At 36.8% G+C, this 20,009-nt stretch overlaps 1 protein-coding gene across 6 annotated transcripts; it reads left to right on the top strand.

Moving 5' to 3' along the window:
- Positions 1–1,602: 1,602 nt before the first annotated feature.
- Positions 1,603–19,473, top strand: LOC134535059 (prostaglandin reductase 1-like). Of its 6 annotated transcripts, none has more exons than XM_063373902.1 (10): positions 1,603–2,004; positions 3,639–3,763; positions 4,839–4,884; positions 9,036–9,092; positions 9,855–10,043; positions 12,066–12,184; positions 14,635–14,789; positions 15,369–15,483; positions 16,059–16,177; positions 18,244–19,473. In XM_063373902.1, the coding sequence occupies exons 2-10, from the start codon at positions 3,658–3,660 to the stop codon at positions 18,358–18,360; spliced, it is 1,023 nt and encodes a 340-aa protein (XP_063229972.1). In that variant the 5' UTR covers positions 1,603–2,004; positions 3,639–3,657; the 3' UTR covers positions 18,361–19,473. The 6 variants fall into 6 exon arrangements, with proteins under 6 accessions (XP_063229972.1, XP_063229971.1, XP_063229970.1 ...); XM_063373901.1 differs by having other exon boundaries at positions 1,604–2,004; positions 3,628–3,763; XM_063373900.1 differs by lacking the exon at positions 1,603–2,004 and adding an exon at positions 2,011–2,129 and having other exon boundaries at positions 3,628–3,763; positions 16,073–16,177.
- The last annotated feature ends 536 nt before the right edge of the window (positions 19,474–20,009 follow it).

The following is a 20,009-nucleotide window of genomic DNA, read 5'->3' as shown; positions in this document are numbered from 1 at the left end:
TTTACGACGACTTTTCCGTTCGGCTCGTTCGATTCGTCGTTGCGTCCAAACAGCTTCGTAGTGTGGACGAGTCCCAGGCGGTGTTCTGTGTGCTAAGTACCATTGCAGTACCCGTGGGTTATGATGTAGTACCTACCAAAGTAGTAAGAAATACGGTATAACTAGGATCATGTTAATAAATGATAAAATACTCAGAAAACATTGCACGAAAATTTAAAAAGAAAAAAGCTCCGATTGGAATATTTATTTTGTTTTTAAGATTTCGGAAATTGATTATTTCGATGTGTTTCTGTTTAATTTTTGCTGTTATACGAGTATATTAATATGTATTTACAATTCATGAATATATTTTCATACTGTAAAGCCATTTTATGGTGGCTTGGAATTTATTATATTAGTACTACGTGAACTAGTATTTAAATATTAAATTTAAATATCCTCGATTGTGAATTGTAGGTATACGGATTATAGTTTACGAGCTGAAATGTTGCCATTTTTAAGTTTAATCGTAGCCATGTGTCTGGTTTTTAAAGTAAGTACATAACCAATTTCACCATGTATAAAAATGTTTCATTAAACAAATTATGAATCAACGATTGAGAACAGAAATCCATTTCAAAATGCAGACGATATGTACCTACGAATACTAAAATTCTATATAAATAATATGGTTGCTTTCTCGTCCGTTTTTATTGGCTAGAATTAAGTACCACCAATTCAATCAAACTGGATAATTACTTAACAATGTGCTCGTCTGCGAGCAGGTTAAGATATAATTCTGAAGTTTTTCAATCGTAAACCCACTTTAAGGCTTAATTCACGAACAGGCGATACTGAGTAAGGCATGACTCAGCTGCTATAGCATTTGTATGTCTATTATTTTCGTTGTAGAATGTGTAATTTCAGGGAAGCCTTCTTTTCACAGACGAGAGAGACAAACGAACGATCGTGCATCTTCGGTTTTTTTTTTTTTTTTTTGTTCATTGTAAATAAATATGGCGGTGTTGATAAAAGGATACTAATGGTCAATTAGGTTAGGTTAGCTACATTATAAATACTTTAAAACATTGTGGACGGTTGATTTGGTTAGGATACCTACATTAAAGATACTGTGAATTCATGTAAATTTCGGGGAATTTCGGGTGTGGCTCTCTAGTCTGTGAAAAGAAGGCTTCCCGTAATCTCATAGAAGAGGGCAGGGATGCCAACGTTTTTCCTCCCAAATTAAGGGGAACCAAGTTGTAAGAGTTTTTTTTTAGCGGGTACATTTATTTAGGGAGATTTTTTAGTGGGTAAATTATTTAAGAAATTTATTTTGAGGACGTGAAATTAAAGTGTATATTTTGAAAGAACAAAGTGAAAAAAGAACAGCAACACAAGTAGCGCTGGTGGCTGAATTTCGTACTACGACCAACAATAACTTGCTGGTCAAAAGCAACGAATTTCGTTTTCACTTTGAGCGCTTTTACTGTTCGACGTTTTCGTTCCGAGTTTTATTGGATTGCATAGAGTCGTTTATGTTTTTCTGTGGTGCCAAGGAATAAAAAAAAACACGAATAATAATTCATTATTTGCTTTCAAAATTTTTCCAGAATGCATAAATAAGAATGAAGAATATATACGAAATGTTCGGAGACCGATCCGGAACTTCAAGTTTATTAAACATGTAATCGTTAAACCGAAAAATTAAATTAGGACATACCTATATAAAATTATAGATACTGATTGTTAAATTTCAAAATTATTATGCTCTGTTTGGGCAGAAAAATAAGGAAATGTAAACACACATAATCTATATGGAACGTGAAAAACGAGGTTCAAGAGAAAATAATTTTAGCTCTCAAACAGGATGTACAATGAAAACTTGGTTTTTAATCGACACCTAGGGGAATTTGAAGTTAGTCCTTGGGGGGAGCACTCTGTAGGAGTTGGCATTACTGGAAGAGGGAAAGGACTAAAGGAGTGGACTGATCTTTGAACTGAAACCAAATATTTGCTGAAACGGTTAGTTACTACGGGAAGTTATTTTGAATATAATGGTGTCTATAAAACCTTACACGTTATTATATAGATTTATTAATCCTCTAAAACATATTGTTTGCGGGGAAGTAAAAACAATATTTCCGTCGGTGAGCAGAATTAAAAATAAAGTTGCATGTAATTGTGTACCATAATGTTGAGTTTAAACTGTAGTTATATGGTTTAGGGGCTCTAAATAAACAATTTTGAATATTACGATTTTGAGTTCTGCTAATATTGGTTAAATATCCCACAATAGCAATTTTTGGATTTCCCCTGCGTTTGTAATCGTAGGAACCAACGAACGCACATCTCTGCCAGTTATTTTTTTTTTTTTTTTTTTTTTGCAGAAACATTAAGGGCCTTGTTTTACTTGCTGAACGTGTTTAGTTTAATATATATTTTAAAAAATATGCTGCAAGTAGACGGGCCTAACCTTGATTCTCTGGGAACCGGAGAACGGTGCAGATTTGCAATTTAAAACCCGAGAAAATAAATTTCCCAAACCTTGGAACCAATCAATGTCAACAGCACACAGGATTATTTTATTTAACATTTTTTTTTTCCATATAATCTTCTAAACTAGAATTACTGGCATGTGTTAGGTGTTTTATGTTTGTGTGGTTAGTACATGGGCTCTACACTAGGGGGATCCAAGTTCAATTCCAAGCAGGTTTATGCACTGATTTCTTCATGAGGAAACACGATGGTTGTTGACAGGCGGCAGTTTTGTTTTCTGTGGGTGCTTTCGCTCCCCCCACCTGAGCATTGCATCACTGCTCCATTTCATGGGCCCCCCTCCCCTGTCCAGCAAGCCCTGACTCATCACTGGGTCCTCCATTTTCCACCTTTATGTTCACATCCATGTGTTATCATTAGAGCCAAGATTTCTATGGTGTATTAAAAATGCAAATTTTGTCATTAAAAGTAGTGGATTTTGCCTTTATCGTCATTAAAGATTAAACATATCAAACACATTGATGTTGATCAACTGCAAAAAAATTTTTTTGGTAAGATCCTTAAAATGTGTACATAAAACCATACTGCATATATTGATAACAGTTAGTAAAAAAAACTGTAATAAAACATCCAATACACTTCTGTAATATATCATAGTTCAAGAGAAAGTTCTCAACATATATTTATATTTAACATTTTGTCACTGCCTTATTATTTCAGTACTTACCTACTATTAGTATGAATGAAAAATGCAGTTTTAAATATCCAAAATCACATGTTTCTCTGTAGGCCTTTAGCCATGTCTGTAAGTTAAATTAACACTACTTAGGGACTAAATAAATTTTTTGTACTTAATACATAGTTTTTAAAGTTTTTTTTTAATACCCCAAAGATTTATTAAATCAAATCTATATTTTAACAGACTAAGAAAAGGTAATTGAGGTGAATTTTGCTACATTTTGTGTTTTGCTTTGTATTTTGGTGTTGTGCACTTCCGTTTCAGTGTTTGGCGGTGTATTAATTTCCACTGCGCTGATATTTTGGCATTATTGCTATTCACCATATAATCGGATCTCTGATTATCATTGTTCCTAACGTATGTATTTGATGTTGTTTGTGAGGGTGTTAGCAACACTTGCTCTGCTGAAGGGTTTCCGCAGTTGGAGTTCGGCCGCGGGAATGGTGAAGGCCAGGAAGTTCATCCTCGCGAAGCACTTTGTGGGAGAGCCCAAAGAGTCGGACTTCCAGCTCGTCGAGGAAGACTTACCTGAACTGAAGAATGGAGGTAGGTTTCTTTTACTCTTTGCTACCTGTAAGATAGATACATAGTAAGAGTGGCTTCCATTCACCCAGCAAAGAAATAGAAACAGCCAGTAGCGGTTCCAGAGGGGGGGCTAAGGGGCTCAAGCCCCCTCCAAAAGAATCTGGGTCCACTATTGTTTTAGTGTTTGCCTTGATAAAGCCTAGCCTCAGCTGGGTCAAGCCCCTCCCAAACCAAAATCCTGGATCCGCCACTGGAAACAGCCCTCGTATTTTTGTAGATGGTTATTATTGCTAGATAATTTATTTTGTTGACATAAAAATTAAAATTTTTGGGGATCCTCTCTATAATCTTTCTAACTATTGTGTATGCATTTATAGGCATAATATAGTGAATATTGTTGATACTTTGCCTTTATGAGAACACTTAGATCTTTGTTTCTGTTATTTTTAAAGTACCTATGTCCGTGGAACAAACGAGATAGCCAGTTAAGAACACAGCTCACTAAACTTAAATACATATAAATAAATAATGGTGTGACTTGGATCTTATTCAAATATTTTTTTTTAAATTTATTATATTTTTGCTGAAAGCAAGTCAAGGTAAGAAAAAACAGCTTGTTTGTGAGCATTATTTGATGTACTGACATTGTAAAGGAGGTAAGTGTCCCATTTCCCCAGGAAAAGAAGGATCTACTGAAGATGCGAAAGTGAACGTAAAACCAAACGTACGACAAATTGTATCATAATACAACAAAATAAGTCATTGGTATTTACACACTCAAATGGTTTTTGTTTTCTTGGGAAAAAAAAAGCATTAATGGCACTTAACCTCCTTTTCATTGTCAACGCCTCATTTGATTTCTTATAACTAGAGATCATCCCAAAGAATGCTGTAACTCAGGAGCCTGTGCAGAATTTCATTTTTTGAGGTGGATAGACCAACTTTGCCCACTGTTTTTCTTTTAAATTCTTTCCTTTTTTGTGAGTGATGATATATTTTTTTTAATGATTTTGGTGGTAAAAAGGAAGGGGAAGTGTGTGCTATGGCAACCTGGTTTCAACGTGCATCTGTATCTGAGACGAGATGAGTGTTGCAGAGGTCCTGGTAGAGGCAGAGTGGCTCAGCGTGGACCCCTACATGAGGTACGGCCACCGCACGCTGTCCCTTCTTGCGCGTCGCTACATCCGTCGCTCGTGCTGACACCACCAGTAGTGGAGCTCTCACTGATAGCTGATGACTGGAGACCTGTAAAATTTGCGATTTCAAATCCCTAAAGGATAGATTCCATGATCCTCTATGCACTCGTGCAAATTGCATCTGCTGATTGGTTACCGACTCGTAACACCTGTTGACTGGAATGATCTTGATTCGCCAATTATTCTGTTAAAGATTTTTCATTGGCCCACAGTCCTTCAGATAAACTGTGGCCCAATCACCGAAGCAAAATAATTTCAAAACTATTTGGACTCTATCCTATTGTGAAATGAATCCGCGAATTTTACAGGTCTCTTCTGATGACTTGATGAGTCACCCCCGGGGGTTACGTTTGGGGTGTCTGCTCACATCCGCTAATAATCTGTGTTGACTGCCAAGTTCGTACCAAGTGTTCCTCAGTTCTCAGCGCAGTGTGTAATCTTTGAGGTCCCAAAGCCGTGTGCATGAATTTGCAACAGAAATCCAAATCATTATTTCAGTTAAATTACTAACATAGGACTGATGATTCAATTGTAAAATAGGTAGGAACATAACCACCAGTTCAAAAATAATACCATTGGTTAACTGAAACAAACATAGGGTCTATACATTGGCAGCCTTTATTTATTTATTTATTTATTTTTTTATTTATTTTATAATTGTGATGTTAGAAAACTGTATCAAAAGTGTAAAAATATTCTTAAGTTCATTATTTAATTCACAATTCACATATAAGATTTTTATTTTTTTTACCAGTTGTGTTTAAAATTACTCAGTAGTATCAGATGAATGGGTTTCTTTCTGTGTTTCGGAATTTGGCTTAGACTATTTAACAGTTACAGAGCACATCTACGGACTCATGAGTCTACTAAATTAAGTCAATGCCAACAGGTATTGTGTGTTTTAAAATCATTAATTCAATTTCAGTAGTACTATCTCAGGAGAGACACATGATAAACAAAAGCTATCCACTTTCCTTGTTAGTGCTAGTGTACAGAAGAGTCCTTTTTTTCTGCTCTTATCTGTTGATGAAAGTTCGAATATATTTGCCTAAAACAGCAAATGGATATTGTTGTTAATATTGGGATTCAGAAAACAGTACATCATGTACTCAATATTTAACATCTTCTTTTCTTGAGCGTTGTACGGCTGTAGATTTGCTTGAAAAAGTGCTAGTATGTTAGTATAGCCAAACGTTTCCTAGAATGTTTAAATCAACTATCTACTGATGGACAAAATGTAAATCAGAAGTTGTTTTCTGATCTCAAAAGTTACATGAAGAGTTTGCTTGATACTGAAGAGGAACCTTTGGATATTGGTACTTGTTCATTGCACATAATCAATGGTCCCTACAAAACTGCACACACGAAGGTTGGTTAGCGACTTAATCGGTTTCTTGGAGCATTGCATTGTATCAAAACTTTCTGTGCTGTATGATGGACTAAAAACTCACCTGTAATCAAAAGATGCCTAGAAATGTACCTCACAGACAAAGAGCTTGAGAAAAACCCTCCCAAAACCCAGAACCTTGGCACTGTAAAAAAGGATTTGTTGGAAGATTTAGTTCTGGAAGCCGAACTGCATTTTTCTGCTATGATTGCTGAGTTGGAAGAATTTCTGACAAACTCCCAGAGAAATGATCCTCTTATTCCTTTCATTCACCAAGAGTTGTTTCTTTTAATGAAAAACATAGGAAGAATGGTTTTCAAGCAAAATGAAATGGACAACATTTCAAATGCTTCTAAGTTGACAAGTCTCAATATCAAGAATGAGACTATCTTATGAAATGCTGTTTCAATAGAGATTGGTTTTTGGTGCCACTTTCGGTCTCAAAAATGTGAAGGAGCTTGACTCCCTGAAATTTAAGGCTGACTGCAGGAAATTTCTGTTATCTTTATTTGCCAAACTTGATGAAAAGAGTCCTCTGAGAAAGAGAATTGTGTTGGGCTTAACTTGCTTGTCTCCTTCAGTAATGATTAGAGCTCTAAAGTTTGTCATTCCGGAACTTATCTCACACCATCAGTTTGCACCTGCTGTTGGAGAGATTATTTTTAGAGAGTTCACATTTTGTGAACATCCCGAGGTACAAAGCGGCAAAATCTTTTAATTGGAAAAAAAAAAAGACTTGACAAGTTCATTTTTAATTTGATTAACTCATTGATGCAAGATGCACATGAAGTTATCCTATTTTTCCAGCGCTTCTTAATTTGTTTCCATGGAAAATGCAGCGATGGAAAGAAGTTTCTCTTTCAACAAAGATATTTTTGGTTAAAAATCAAGAGAAATCTCTTGTAGCTCAAAGATTGGTTAATGAGCACATTTTTTTCACTTTCAGGTGAGTATTTTAATTTTACACTAATGTGTTTTGGACTAGGGTCAGAGTACTTACAACTCAGATTGTGTAATATTGCAGTACCATTAATATATTTTACTCAACTATTTTGTGTATTGGTTCATTTGGTTTTTCAGAGGGTGTTTCTTTCGCTCATAAAATAACAAAAAAAATTGTAATTTCACAATGCCTCAGCAAGAAGGAAGGAAGGAAGACAGAAGAATGAAAAAGAATGAATAGGACGATATGTTAAATGCAAGAAAAAGAGCAGCACATGAAATCAAGTTACTTGAAATGAAAATGGAAAAATTGCTCAAATAGAAAAAAATGAGAATTATTAGAAATAGATATGGAACTGAAAAAACTCAAAAAAAGCATATAAACGGTTTTTAGTGCCAGTAATTAACCTAATGTAAAATATTTAAGACAATATTTAAAACCTTAGAAATTATTTGTGTACCCTATAAAAAAAATTAATCCATAATACTTAATATTTCATATTGTAAAAATTTTTTTAATGTCCCCAAAAGTCACTGTTTTTTGCTGTTGGAACCTGGTAGACATCCTGTTATAGTGTCTCTTGGCACTTCAACGGGAGTATATCAAACAAAAGCACAAAAGCACGTATTAAGTACTTAACTCTTAGTACCTATCCAAAATGCATTAAGCTTTCAATATTTTTTTTTCATATGCCAGCAATAAGTTAGGCATTTAATAACACTTTGTCATAAATTGTCAGCATTAAGTAGAGAAAATGAGTCTTCATATCTGTGTTTCACAAATATATTTTATTGACAGAGCAAAACAAGGACTCAGTAACATCTCGAATGATTTGCGTTTGTTTGTATTTGTTTTTGTCCAGCTATAACTTTCAACTCTTTGATGGATTTTCATAAATTTTGTTAGGGAGGCATGTACAGGTATGGCCAATGGAATTTTCAATTTTGTGTTTGTGAAAACCGTTTAGGAATTTAATATAATTAATAAATACACATGTTGCTTTCAAAATCACACACATTACTTTAATTTCTGCCTTAAATTCCAAAAAGGAACTTGTCTGTCGAATTCATGATTGCATACCTCAATGAACAAAAGAAAATAAAAAGTATTTAAATGTAACTGAAATACATCTACCTACTGCTTTTGTAAGAATGTATTTGTTGTGTTAACTTGAAAAAATTTGCACAATTATCTAAAAAAAAAAAATATAGCTGTTAGGTCGTCAGTTACATGCCAAATGTTAGTTACTAGATTGGAATTATTTTAATTTATACTATTTGCTTATTTTGTTTGTTATTTTATTTTTAACTGTATGTAACTTTTTAAGGACTTATATCAACATAACTACATTTATAGTGTTCCTGGGAATTTTCTTATTTAATTTGAAAGCATTAGTTAGAAGGTTGGTAGTATTTTACTTTCAAACTGTTTCCTTTGTTTGTTCTGATAATAAGTAGGTGGGTACTAACGTAGGGCAGTACATAACCTAAACTAAACATGGATCATCGTGAGGTCTCAGTTGGGGGCGAACCACTGGTTTAATAATACAGTAAGAAACAACATGAGCTCTGGTGTGGAAACACAGCAAACAAGCAAAGGTGGTGCTCCATGGGGCCATTTCAGGGGAGGGTAGTCGAGATGAAGTGCGGTCGAAGAAGCAGTACGATGGGGAGAAACCCTCCAGATCACAGCAGCGTTCACCACGCTACTTGTGAGGGCATTGTGTGGGCCTCTTTTCGGGTTCTGAGACGCAGTGCTTGTTGGCAGGCCGTACACCATGTGGCTGCCGACGGGAATCACCATGATCGGAGGGCAGGTAGCCAGGTGAGTGACTCGTGGTGCTGACCAGCCTCTTGCGCCAGTCTGCCCGACACTGTCCTCTCTCTCCGATCAACCTCCCCTCTCTGGCTCTTGTCCTCTCCCTCTTACACTTGTCTTCTCTCTCTCTTATGCTTGTCCTCTGTCTTACACTTGTCCTCTCTCTCTCTCTCTCTCTCTCTCATGCTTGTCCTCTTTCTTACACACTCTTTCCCGCTCATTCTTAAAACTTTCTCAAACTTTACACCTTTTTCTTTTTACTGTCCGTGTTTCCAGGCCTTTCAAAGAAGTGCTGCATGAAAAATGCAATGCACTTAACAGTATTTTTTGGGAATACTGTTATCTTTAGCAACACTGATTGTGATGTTCTCAAAAGTTATCACATCTCTATATGAACGAGTTTTCTTTTTAAAATGAACTGACATATTTGTCAGTTAAATCGTTTTCAAATTTGAAGGCTGGTTTTCACCTAAAAATTTTTGGTTTACGTACTTCTAATTTTTCATTTCATTATATATATATATATATATATATATATATATATATATATATATATATATATATATATATATATATATATATATATATATATATATATATTTTATAGGATCACTTTTGACAGTAGATATTTGTTATTAAAACTCGCTATTTTATCCATTACCAAATGTTCAGAAGAAAGTAGTTAGTTTTCTGTGCTTGCGCTGTCGAGAGGTACGGCCTCGTCGCAAAGAGGTGCAGCTAACCAAGAGGGCAAGTGCGTGCGTGCAGGGTGGTGCGGAGCAGAGACCCGGCCGTGCCTGAGGGCAGCCGTGTGATGGGCTACTTCGGCTGGCGCGACAGGACCGTGGTGGACTTGTCGCAGCCCAACAGCCTGCCCATGCCCGACAAGCCCTACCTGCTGCCCGACTTCCAGGGGTTGCCCCCGTCGCTGGGCGTGGGCGTGCTCGGCATGCCGGGGTGAGACTCCCTGGGACCTGTCCCTTGTGTAGCCTAGTCTACAATTGCAATGTCCTGACCTGTGTCCGAAGGACACTCGTCAGTGATTGGTCCACGTGACCCTCTGACGCCATGCGTCGTGTGGGCAGAAGGCCCGAACCTACTTTGTCCGAAGACATTCGTCAATTTGAACTTTTTGTCCCAAACTGTGTCCTTTGGTAGCATTGAACAGCAACAGAACACTGACGATATTCGAGTTTCCGGTTCCCGTTTGCAAAACATGCACGAAAACAATAAAAAAAAAAAACAATCGAAAGACATTTACTGCGCTCTGGTGACAACTTTAGAAGTCAATAGTTTCGAATTGTAGACAAAGCTGTTTTCCGTGCGTCAATGTGACGTCATTCACATTCGGATAAGGACGCGGACCACGCACAGGTTAGGACAATTGTAGACGGGCCTTATCTGTATCCCAATACACATTCCTACAGCCCTTAGCAAGTGCAGCCACGATGTAGAGGATGCTTTTCTAACGGATGGATAGTATCCGAATACTTTTGCTACTAAATACCACCTGTTGACAGTTCGTTGTACTAATGTTGACGTAGCCATTTTGAGTCGTGACATCCAAATATCTAGCAAAATTTAAATAACAATACTAATTTAAAAAATTTATTGTAGCATAGATGTCATAAATGTCAGCGATCTAAATAAAATTTTTGTTATGAATCTGAAAATACTAAAAATACCTACAGTGAGCATTAAATATCTCTGTAACTTAAAGTTTTCCTTTCTGTGGTTTTTATTAACTTATTATTTGCCCCATTTCGAGTAATTACTTATACTTATATCATTTTTAAAAAAAATCCATATGCCAAAATAATCTAAACTAATAAGTTTTCTATATTTGCTCGAATATAGGATGTCATCAGTTCTAAGTTGCATCCCTCTTTTAAATGTCAAGTTTCTCTAACAATATAATTTACCAAAAAATACAAGATGTTCTGAAATGTATTTAGCATTTAAGACTCAGTAACTAAGAGCATTGTTAAATTGAATAAATTTGGCAAATGTAAGGCACACCTCACTTTCAGTACTTCTAAAGTGACAAAAAAGTTGCGGCTCAAGTAGATTTATTTTGGACACATGTCTCCTTAATATCCTTAAAAACTCCTTAATAAAGAATGATATTGTGCAAATAACAGATAAATGCAGGTATTTTAATGTTCTTTTATTTACTACTTGGCAGCAAACAACACATGCACAGTATAATTTGTCAATTTCATGCCACATGATTATTTTTTAAATGTAAAAATGTTTCGAATTTATTTTTCATAGTTAGCATTTTATAATTAAAGTAAAAAATTGTGTCTCTTACTGGCTTATTTGAACTTATAAAGTAAACGTAATTAGTGATCAAATTAAATGCTAGGACTATAAATTTCAGATAGACACTGCTAAAGAGATACATATGTGTTCTCTGGACAATATGGGCTTCTCTGTAGAAATTGTACTAATACTAACCAACAAAATTATTATTTTTTTTTTTGCATTAACTTTCTGTTTAGCATTATTTTCTTGAGGTATTTTGTGATGTTACTAGAGACCCGGAAATTACGCGGATTCTTCTGGCCTCAGGATAGAATTCAAAGTCATAGGTGTGCTCGACCCGTGTTTACTTTCCCATTGGTTGATTTCTTGGCGAGAACATTTTTATCCTTGTTATTTGGCACTGCCTGATTCGCTTACTTCTCTCCTAGCCGGGCATCATTGGCTCTCGGTCGTAGAGGGTCGTGTCCAGATAACTGCGTGCCAATCATGAACACAGTGCGAGAGTGTGGAGGTTTGCATTCTAGCTTGCGACTAAATGAATCCGCGAAATTTCCGGGTCTGTAGATATTTACGAATGGTTTTCTACCTCTAGATGGTGAAAAAAGTATTCTTAAAACTCCTTGGTTTTTGATTTAACAAGACATAAATGTGCGTGGGACGTTGCGATGTCCACCGTGTTGTCGCGGGGCGAGACGGGGGCTGGTGTCGCAGGCTGACGGCGCTCTACGGGGTGCGGGAGGTGCTGAGGCCGACCCCGGGAGGCGTGGTGGTGGTGAGCGGGGCGGCGGGCGCCGTGGGCAGCCTCGTGGGGCAGATCGCCAAGCATGCAGGTGCGCCAACATTCCGTGGGGCCATCCACGTCCAGAAAAATTCATTTTTGTTTCGTTAAGAAGTTCTCTTAATGGAACTCGATGTAAGCTTTTGGACATATGCCATTGCTTAGCACAAGTATGTCTGTAGAAGAAAACTACAAAACAACACAAATGACAAAAAACACAAATCAAGCAAAAAAATTGCTGTTGTCAGGATTTAACGCCACACAATACTCCACAACAGGAATATGGTCAACAAACAAAGAAAAACAAAGAAAAATGGACTAACAGAACAAAAAAAAAACCACAAATGTTGACAGCACAAAAATACAGAACCCAAAAAATTCAGCACAACAGTTGAAACGAGACAAAAACACGACCAAACGAAAAGACGAAACAAACACAACAGTTTTCTAAAACAGAAACAAGCGACGTTTCGGGAACTGCTACACCCTAATTCGTTCCAGGGAAACAACGTGCTAATCGGCTAATCAAATACTTTTCCCCCCCATCAGTGTGTCAAAATAATTTGTTTTCCAGTCAGATAAGTGTGCTTTCTGACAACCATTTTAATTAAGACACTTATGTGCTGTTAAAATTAATTTACAGTACTAATATATATTTAAATACATTTAAGAATATTTAAATAAATGTTGAATAACATTTTGAGATTAAGAAACCTAAGTTCAAATTTTCAAAATTCACGTACAGCATTGTTTACGTAACAGAGCATGGGCATAACACGGAAATAAAATTTCACGTAAAAGAAAGAAGCGTCCTTACTTCAAAACCGCACAAATTGAACAGTGTTACTTCGTGTGGGGGGGAGGGGGGGGGTTTTTAGAGATTCTAACATAGTCATTTTATTTAATTATGTTTATTCTTAAAAAAATTAATTTACACAATCAATTTCAAATCATAATGTTAAGCACAATTTGCATATTGTTTTTTTACAGATAACCTCAAATATAGAGAGAGCTAGAATATTAGATGACTTGAATGTAAGACAAGCTCTTTTGGTCGGCAGATGTTTCATATTTATTTAGTCTTAACCTTGTATTTCCTTACTTTGTACAGATGCATAGCTGTAAAACATTACCATTGCCATTTTGCAATTTACAATAGGGTGTACTATGAAACTCACAAATTTTAGTTGAAACTAAATTTGGATTTTGTTTGTGAATGGTATTCCTTTAGAAAAAAAATAACTCAACGGCTAAGAGTGCACTTTAGTTGAGCATAGACTTATAATTTTGTGTAAGGTTAATACTGTTTTTTAATTAGTTAGAAAAACAAATGCCAATATTACTAGTACCAATCGTATTGCACATAAAGTTTTCCTAAAATCTGGATATTTTATGATTTTTTTCTCGTTAAAAGTATTATATTTGGGTCCTGAGCTTTGTAAATTAAAGTTTACTGTGTTGGTGGTCCCAAAAATTTATTTCTTTTTAATGCAATTCAGAGTTGATTCCCAGTGGATCGAATTTCGAATTAAAGTTTTAGCGAGAGTGAGATGTGGCGGGGGTAGCTGTGCGACCAGGTTTCTCGTTCGACTACAGCTTCCCGCTCTTCTAGCCAGGTCGACGGGCGTTTCCCTTGGGCAGGGCAGCTGGCCTGATGCCATCCATGGTGACCCTGCCTTGTGCTGTGGTGTGGTTTGTTTCGTATCCACTCGTAACTCGCCTTGCACGCAGCCTTGCTCTGCCAATCCCTGCAGCTAGGGATAGCAATGTATCCATACATCAGAAACTTTGCTATTTCAGGTTCAAATAATCTATATTTTGGCATCAGTATTTTAATTCCGATTATTTTTTTGATTTTGATATTTGTTTCCCACAATATTGACATAAATTAAAAAAAATATTTTTTTTAAGTTTAAACCATTAAAATAAATGAAAAATTGAAAAATTACTCATTTGATTTTATTTGCTTTTAAGGGCAAGGTACTCAATATTATATCTACTCAAATTATAAATTTTATAATTAGTATAACAAAGGTAAATGTTTTGGTTTATTGATAACCCAAAACATCAAAACTATCTATATTTTCAAGCCAATATCTTATCGGTATTGATATCGCTTAGACTGTATATATAAAGACCAGGGGCGCAACAACTAAATTTCCAAAGGGGGGGGGGGGGGGGTGCAATATACCTTTTTATAAAGAATCAATCCCCCCTATTGAAGCGGGGGGTCCGGGGGTCATCGCCCGGGAAAATTTGTATTTCAAGGTTTAAAAATGGTGCTATTTAAGCAGTTTTATTATCTAAAAATTGATTACACAGCAATTTACTTTGCCCCCGTTTGCCCCCACTTCATGGTTTCAGAAGGGGGGGGGGGGGGGGCAAAATACCCTTTCCCCCCCCCCCCCCCTGTTGTTGTGCCCCTGATAAAGACCAGCATGTTGGTATGTGGGAAAAGGTTGCCCTCCCCACCACCAGCAGCTGTCCCGTGTCTCGCCCCAGGCTGCAAGGTGATTGGCTTCGCCGGCTCCGACGCCAAGGTGCGCTGGCTGAAGGATGAGCTGGGGTTTAACGAGGCCTTCAACTACAAGAGCACGGACGTGACGACGGCGCTCAAGTCGGCCGCGCCGGAGGGAGTCGACTGCTACTTTGACAATGTAACTCTCTGCTCTTTGCCTTGTGGAGGTTTTTTGATTCCGTGCGCTTTGATCGGTCTCTGCGAGTTGAGAGTTGGGGGTGCATGACGTTTGGTTACGCGCAGAAAAGGCTTAAGGCAGCATCGAACGTGGCCACAGAACGTTTGAAGGTGTTTCATGACAAGTAAAAAAAAAGGGGGGGGGGGGGGGGGGGGGGGGGGTGGTCTGTAAAGTCGGTTTACGGACGATAATTTTACGCGATAACGTCATAAGCAAACATTGATGAAAAATTGCGTACTTTTTAATTTTCAAATATCATTTACAGTTTTTTGCAAATTTAATTTAAATAATTTGTTTAAATATAATCACGAACAATTAGTTAAAAAAGCCTGGTCTTAACCTGTTTGATATTATAGAAGATTTTTATCACACGGTGGTTGGCGCTGGTTCTCGCACGCTCGGCTCAGGCGGAACGTGACAATTTTTCGTGCGTGCAGCCGGCGTTCATCCATTTATAAGACGTTATCACATCAAAAAGTTCTCAAGATTACTGATTGTATAAAATATCTGTGCGTGGTTACGTGGTGGTGGTGGTTGCAGGTGGGCGGGGAGATGAGCAGCGCGGTGCTGAACCGCATGAACCACGGCGGGCGGGTGGCGGTGTGCGGCTCCACGTCCACCTACAACGCCAGCGGGAAGGGCAGGCTGCCCCTGGGTGAGTGCCCCTCGCGGAGCCCCCCTGCAGCGCCCGTGCCTGCTCCGAGCCCGCCCCGAGGGGCAACTGAATTGTTGCCCATTGGAAGGGCAGCCCTTCAGGATTTTTCTGACAGTGGTTTATTTGTAGAGACTGGAAGGGCAGCCCATTCAATTTCTGAAAACATGCTCCTTTAAGAGTTTAAATAATCCTGAAAACTTGCCCCTTGGATGGGCAGCCCATCAGGATTTTTCTAACAGTGGTGTTTTTAAAAGGTTGTCTGAATTTTTGCCCCTTTGGATGGGCAGCCCATCTGGATTTTTCTGACATTAGTGTTTTTGAAAGCTTTTCTGAATTGTTGCCCCTTGGAAGGGCAGCCCATCAGGATTTTTCTGACAGTAGTGTTTTTGAAAGCTTGTCTGAATTGTTGCCCCTTTGGATGGGCAGCCTTCAGGATTTTTCTGACTGGTTAGTTTGTAAAGTGACCTAACCTAACCTAACCACTGTCAGAAAAATCCTGAAGGGCTGCCCATCCAACGGGCAACAATTCATTCCCCCCCCCCCCCCCCCCTGAGCCCGCGTGCTTGTTGCCGCAGCGCCCGTGGTCCAGCCGGCCCTCATCTCCAAGGAGCTGCTGATGGAGGGCTTCACGGTGCGGCGGTGGAACGACCGCTGGCTGGAGGGCGTCCGCGAGACGCTGCAGCTCGTCAAGCAGGTGCCCGTGTCCTCCTAGCGACGGGGATAGACTCTCGTGACCCCAGTTTATTTTATGTTGATTTCGAAGACCTATGTACAGCTGATGTTAACCATAAAAAAGTGTGCGATATACAAACACATACAGGCGGGAGCTTTTGACGTGTTTGAAATACAAGTTTTTACGGGAAACTAAGCACGCATTCGCAATACCTTTTTTCACATCCGGTAAAAGTTCAAATTTTCTAGAGTGGGTGCTCGAAAATTAAAGTTATGCGAAAGGTATTATTTTAGTACTGCGAAAAACCCAGTTAATTTTTTTTTAATATCATAATTGAACTAACGTAACCAACAGTTCAAACAATTAGTTTATTCCAATTAACTGTTTAAAACAGTAACCAACGTAAAGTATTGCAATACCTTTTAAAAGAATCGTCAAATAGATTGAGCGGAACTCAAAAATACTATATCTAGAATCTTACTCTCGTGTTTTAGAAGAGTACCTAACCTACAAAAAAAAAAGAGCTTTCTCGGGGAGTAATACCCCTAAATTTTAAAAATATACTGGTTATTTAGAGTGTTTCCGTGTTATGATGTAAAATATGCCGAGGGTTCGTTAATGGCAATATGGGTACCGTATCTGAAATTATCTGGCCACTCTTCCGGCGTGATCAAATGTGTGATACTATACATACAAAGATAAGACCAAGGAGTATAGAAGTAGAGGGCAGGATGTCCACAAGGAAAAAATATTTCGTACCAACTTAGGCGAGAAAATAAGTACTATATTAGAAAAAAAAAGTACTAAATTATAATTTGTTATGGTTTTTAACAATTTAGAAAGTAATTATGACACTGCAATGCTCCAACTTAAATATCACACCACACACACACACACACACACACACACACACACACATACATTCCATAGTTTTTTTTAAAAATAATTACGCTTAATAATAAAACATATTGGAGTTACAATAATATTATTATATTAAATAAAAATGTACTAGATCTGTACTAAACCACTAAAAAAAGTTATAAAAGTACTAGATCCAGTACGAAAGTACTAACTGTGGACACCCTGGAATAGACTGGGTTCACTCGTGGCTTACCTGCCAATATAACTCTCAAAAACATGTTTCATGGCCAGTTGCAGCTAGCACATTTCTGAGGTTACAAAAAAATTTTAGCGCTGTATATTTAAATACAGGTAGTGTTGAATATCTCCAGTACATAAAAATATGTTTTGTGTGAAATTACTTAATATTCAATCATTTACATTTTAAGCCTTGTCTTTTGGAGTATTACTCTACAAACACGCGTATTTGTGTACATCAGCTTATTTTTTACAGTAGTGTTGGCCGCGTGTGCGGAAGACGAGTATCTGTCCATGTTCGTCATGTGTCGTTGGGCCAAGGGATGGGTGGTTAGCTGAAACAGCTTCAGTACACTTGTCAAAATGTGCATTCTAGTTCTTTCTCATGAGACGATCAGTGTCTTCACAAAGTGGGTGAAGGAAACTCAGCCTCAGGCACAGGTAATGACATCACTCGTACCTAGAACCACACAATTTGGCTGTTCCATGTCAATGCAGCAGGGGTGGTTTGTTACTCAATTTTCGTGTATGGTTTTTTTCCAAAGTAAACTAAATAACAGCAGTCCATAGCTGATACCATAAATACATGGCTAAAGGCCTACACAGAAACAACACAAGCTTAAAAGTATAACAATTTCGGCAATTTAACATTGCATATTGATTTTCTGGTTCATGTTAATGGTACTGAAATAATAAGATAGTCACAAAAAGTTTTGGTTCCAGTTTTTTTTAACTTACTCTCATGAATATATGAACATAGTATAGTTTTGGGCACACATTTTAAATGTCTTTGATTTTTTTTATTACTTGTGGTTTCTTAATTTTTAATAACGATAAAAATTAAATCCCCTACCTTTAATGACAAAAATTTCTGTTTTTAAGAACCATAAAATCTTGGCTGTTTGGATGAAAAAAATTCACAGGTTGCAGAATATTGCATGGTTTCTGTATCCATTTTATAAATGTGCGCATGTTGTTAATGTTTGCAGGGCAAGCTGAAGTACCGCGAAACGGTCACCCAAGGTTTTGAGAACATGCCCAAAGCGTTCATCGGCATGTTGCGTGGGGAAAACGTCGGGAAGGCAGTTGTGAGGGCAAAGTTATGAAAGGATCACAACTTTGCAGTGTTTGGGTCAAGGTGTGGTTGAATAGGTACCAAAAATATTTGTGATAATAATACGTATTGTGTGGTGCTCAGGTGATTGTAGCAAGGCTGTTTTGTCGATAAAACAAAGCTAAACTATTTTTTTATGAAAATGATAACCAAAAATGTTTTAACAAATATATTTGTTACTTTAACATGTATTGATTTCTACATAAGTATGTATATAGCATACAGTAATTGTCCACTTGTATGTAAGTTTCACAAAAAGTGGAAATAGTAATGAGGTGCTACACTCACTCAAGGTTGAAAACCTCAAGTGTGGTTGGTGATTTGAGCGGTTTTTAACCGACTTCAAAAAAGGAGGATGTTCTATGTTCGACTGTATGTATTTTTTTTATGTATGTTCATCGATTTCTCCATCAATTGTGGATCTATTTTCATTGTCTTGTTCATTGTCTCATTAAGACATAGAGCATACATGAATAGATTTTCTGGGAATGCAAAACATTGACTGTTGATACGGACAAGATTATATGTCTTTATCATTAATTTTATACCAAAATGAACTAAATTGGTTAGAAAAAATTAATAATATACTTGATCTTGTAACTTCTATTAGAAACATGTTTTTACATTGATATAGGCACATTTTTCAAAAATGCATAATTTACCCCTTTTTTTTTCCAGAGTAGTTCTGTTATATTAATGCTTAGTACAAATGATTTTATTATACAAAAGCATCCTGTGTCATGCAAGATTAATATTTTGGTGAATAAAAGTACTAAAAAAAATTAATTTCATATTTGCTGAAAAATACACTATTTTTATTAATATGTATAAATATAAACAATAATACTCAAATCCCCTGGTTTGAAAATGAAATTGACCTAAAAATAAAACCATATCATCTTGTCCATGTGTATAAGGTATCGTATCGGTGGTGGTGGTTTAGGGGGATGTAAATTAATAACAGACATGTAGGTATCTGAACAACCAACCATTGAGTATCTAACTATGCATGCATGTGTGTTCTGGACAATTTAAAAGTATGAATGTATGGTAAGTGATGAATTTTTTTTTATAATTGAGGGGTTTGATTAAAACATCTACAAAACAGGGTTGTTTTTTTCAGTGAGAGGCCATGCATGGTGATACTTTGTCCCGCCATATATCGGTGCAAGACTAAAGGCCCTGTCACACTGTCAAAATATTTGTCTCCAACATATTTTACAATTGTTGGAGTGGAAGTATTTGATATAAAATGGCTTCCAATTTTCTCCAAATATATTTAAATCATATCACACCACCAAAGTTTATTTTTGGTCTGAGCTAACTCAAAATTTTTCATTTTGAAAGAAAATAATGCATCACAATGCTAGACGGAATTCAATTTGACGTGTTTGTACATTTTTTTTAATCTGACATTTAATTACAATAATATTTGTTACATGAGATAAATGATCAAAGATTTTTTTTTATTTTTAATAAAATTATTCATATACTACATTCATATTAACATTTTAGTTATTTAACTCTTTAATCAGCCATGTGCTCATTGCCATTTAAAGAATCATCTAGACAGCAATTGGAGGTCATTTCCATTTTCGCTAAGCATTATTATGATGGGCCATTTTGCATCAAATATCAAAC

The sequence above is a fragment of the Bacillus rossius genome, chromosome 8 (assembly GCF_032445375.1).
Source record: "Bacillus rossius redtenbacheri isolate Brsri chromosome 8, Brsri_v3, whole genome shotgun sequence".
In the NCBI taxonomy this organism is placed as follows: Eukaryota; Metazoa; Arthropoda; class Insecta; order Phasmatodea; family Bacillidae; genus Bacillus; species Bacillus rossius.
The sequence above is the reverse complement of the archived record's forward strand: the minus strand, read 5'-3'. Positions and strand labels throughout refer to the sequence as shown.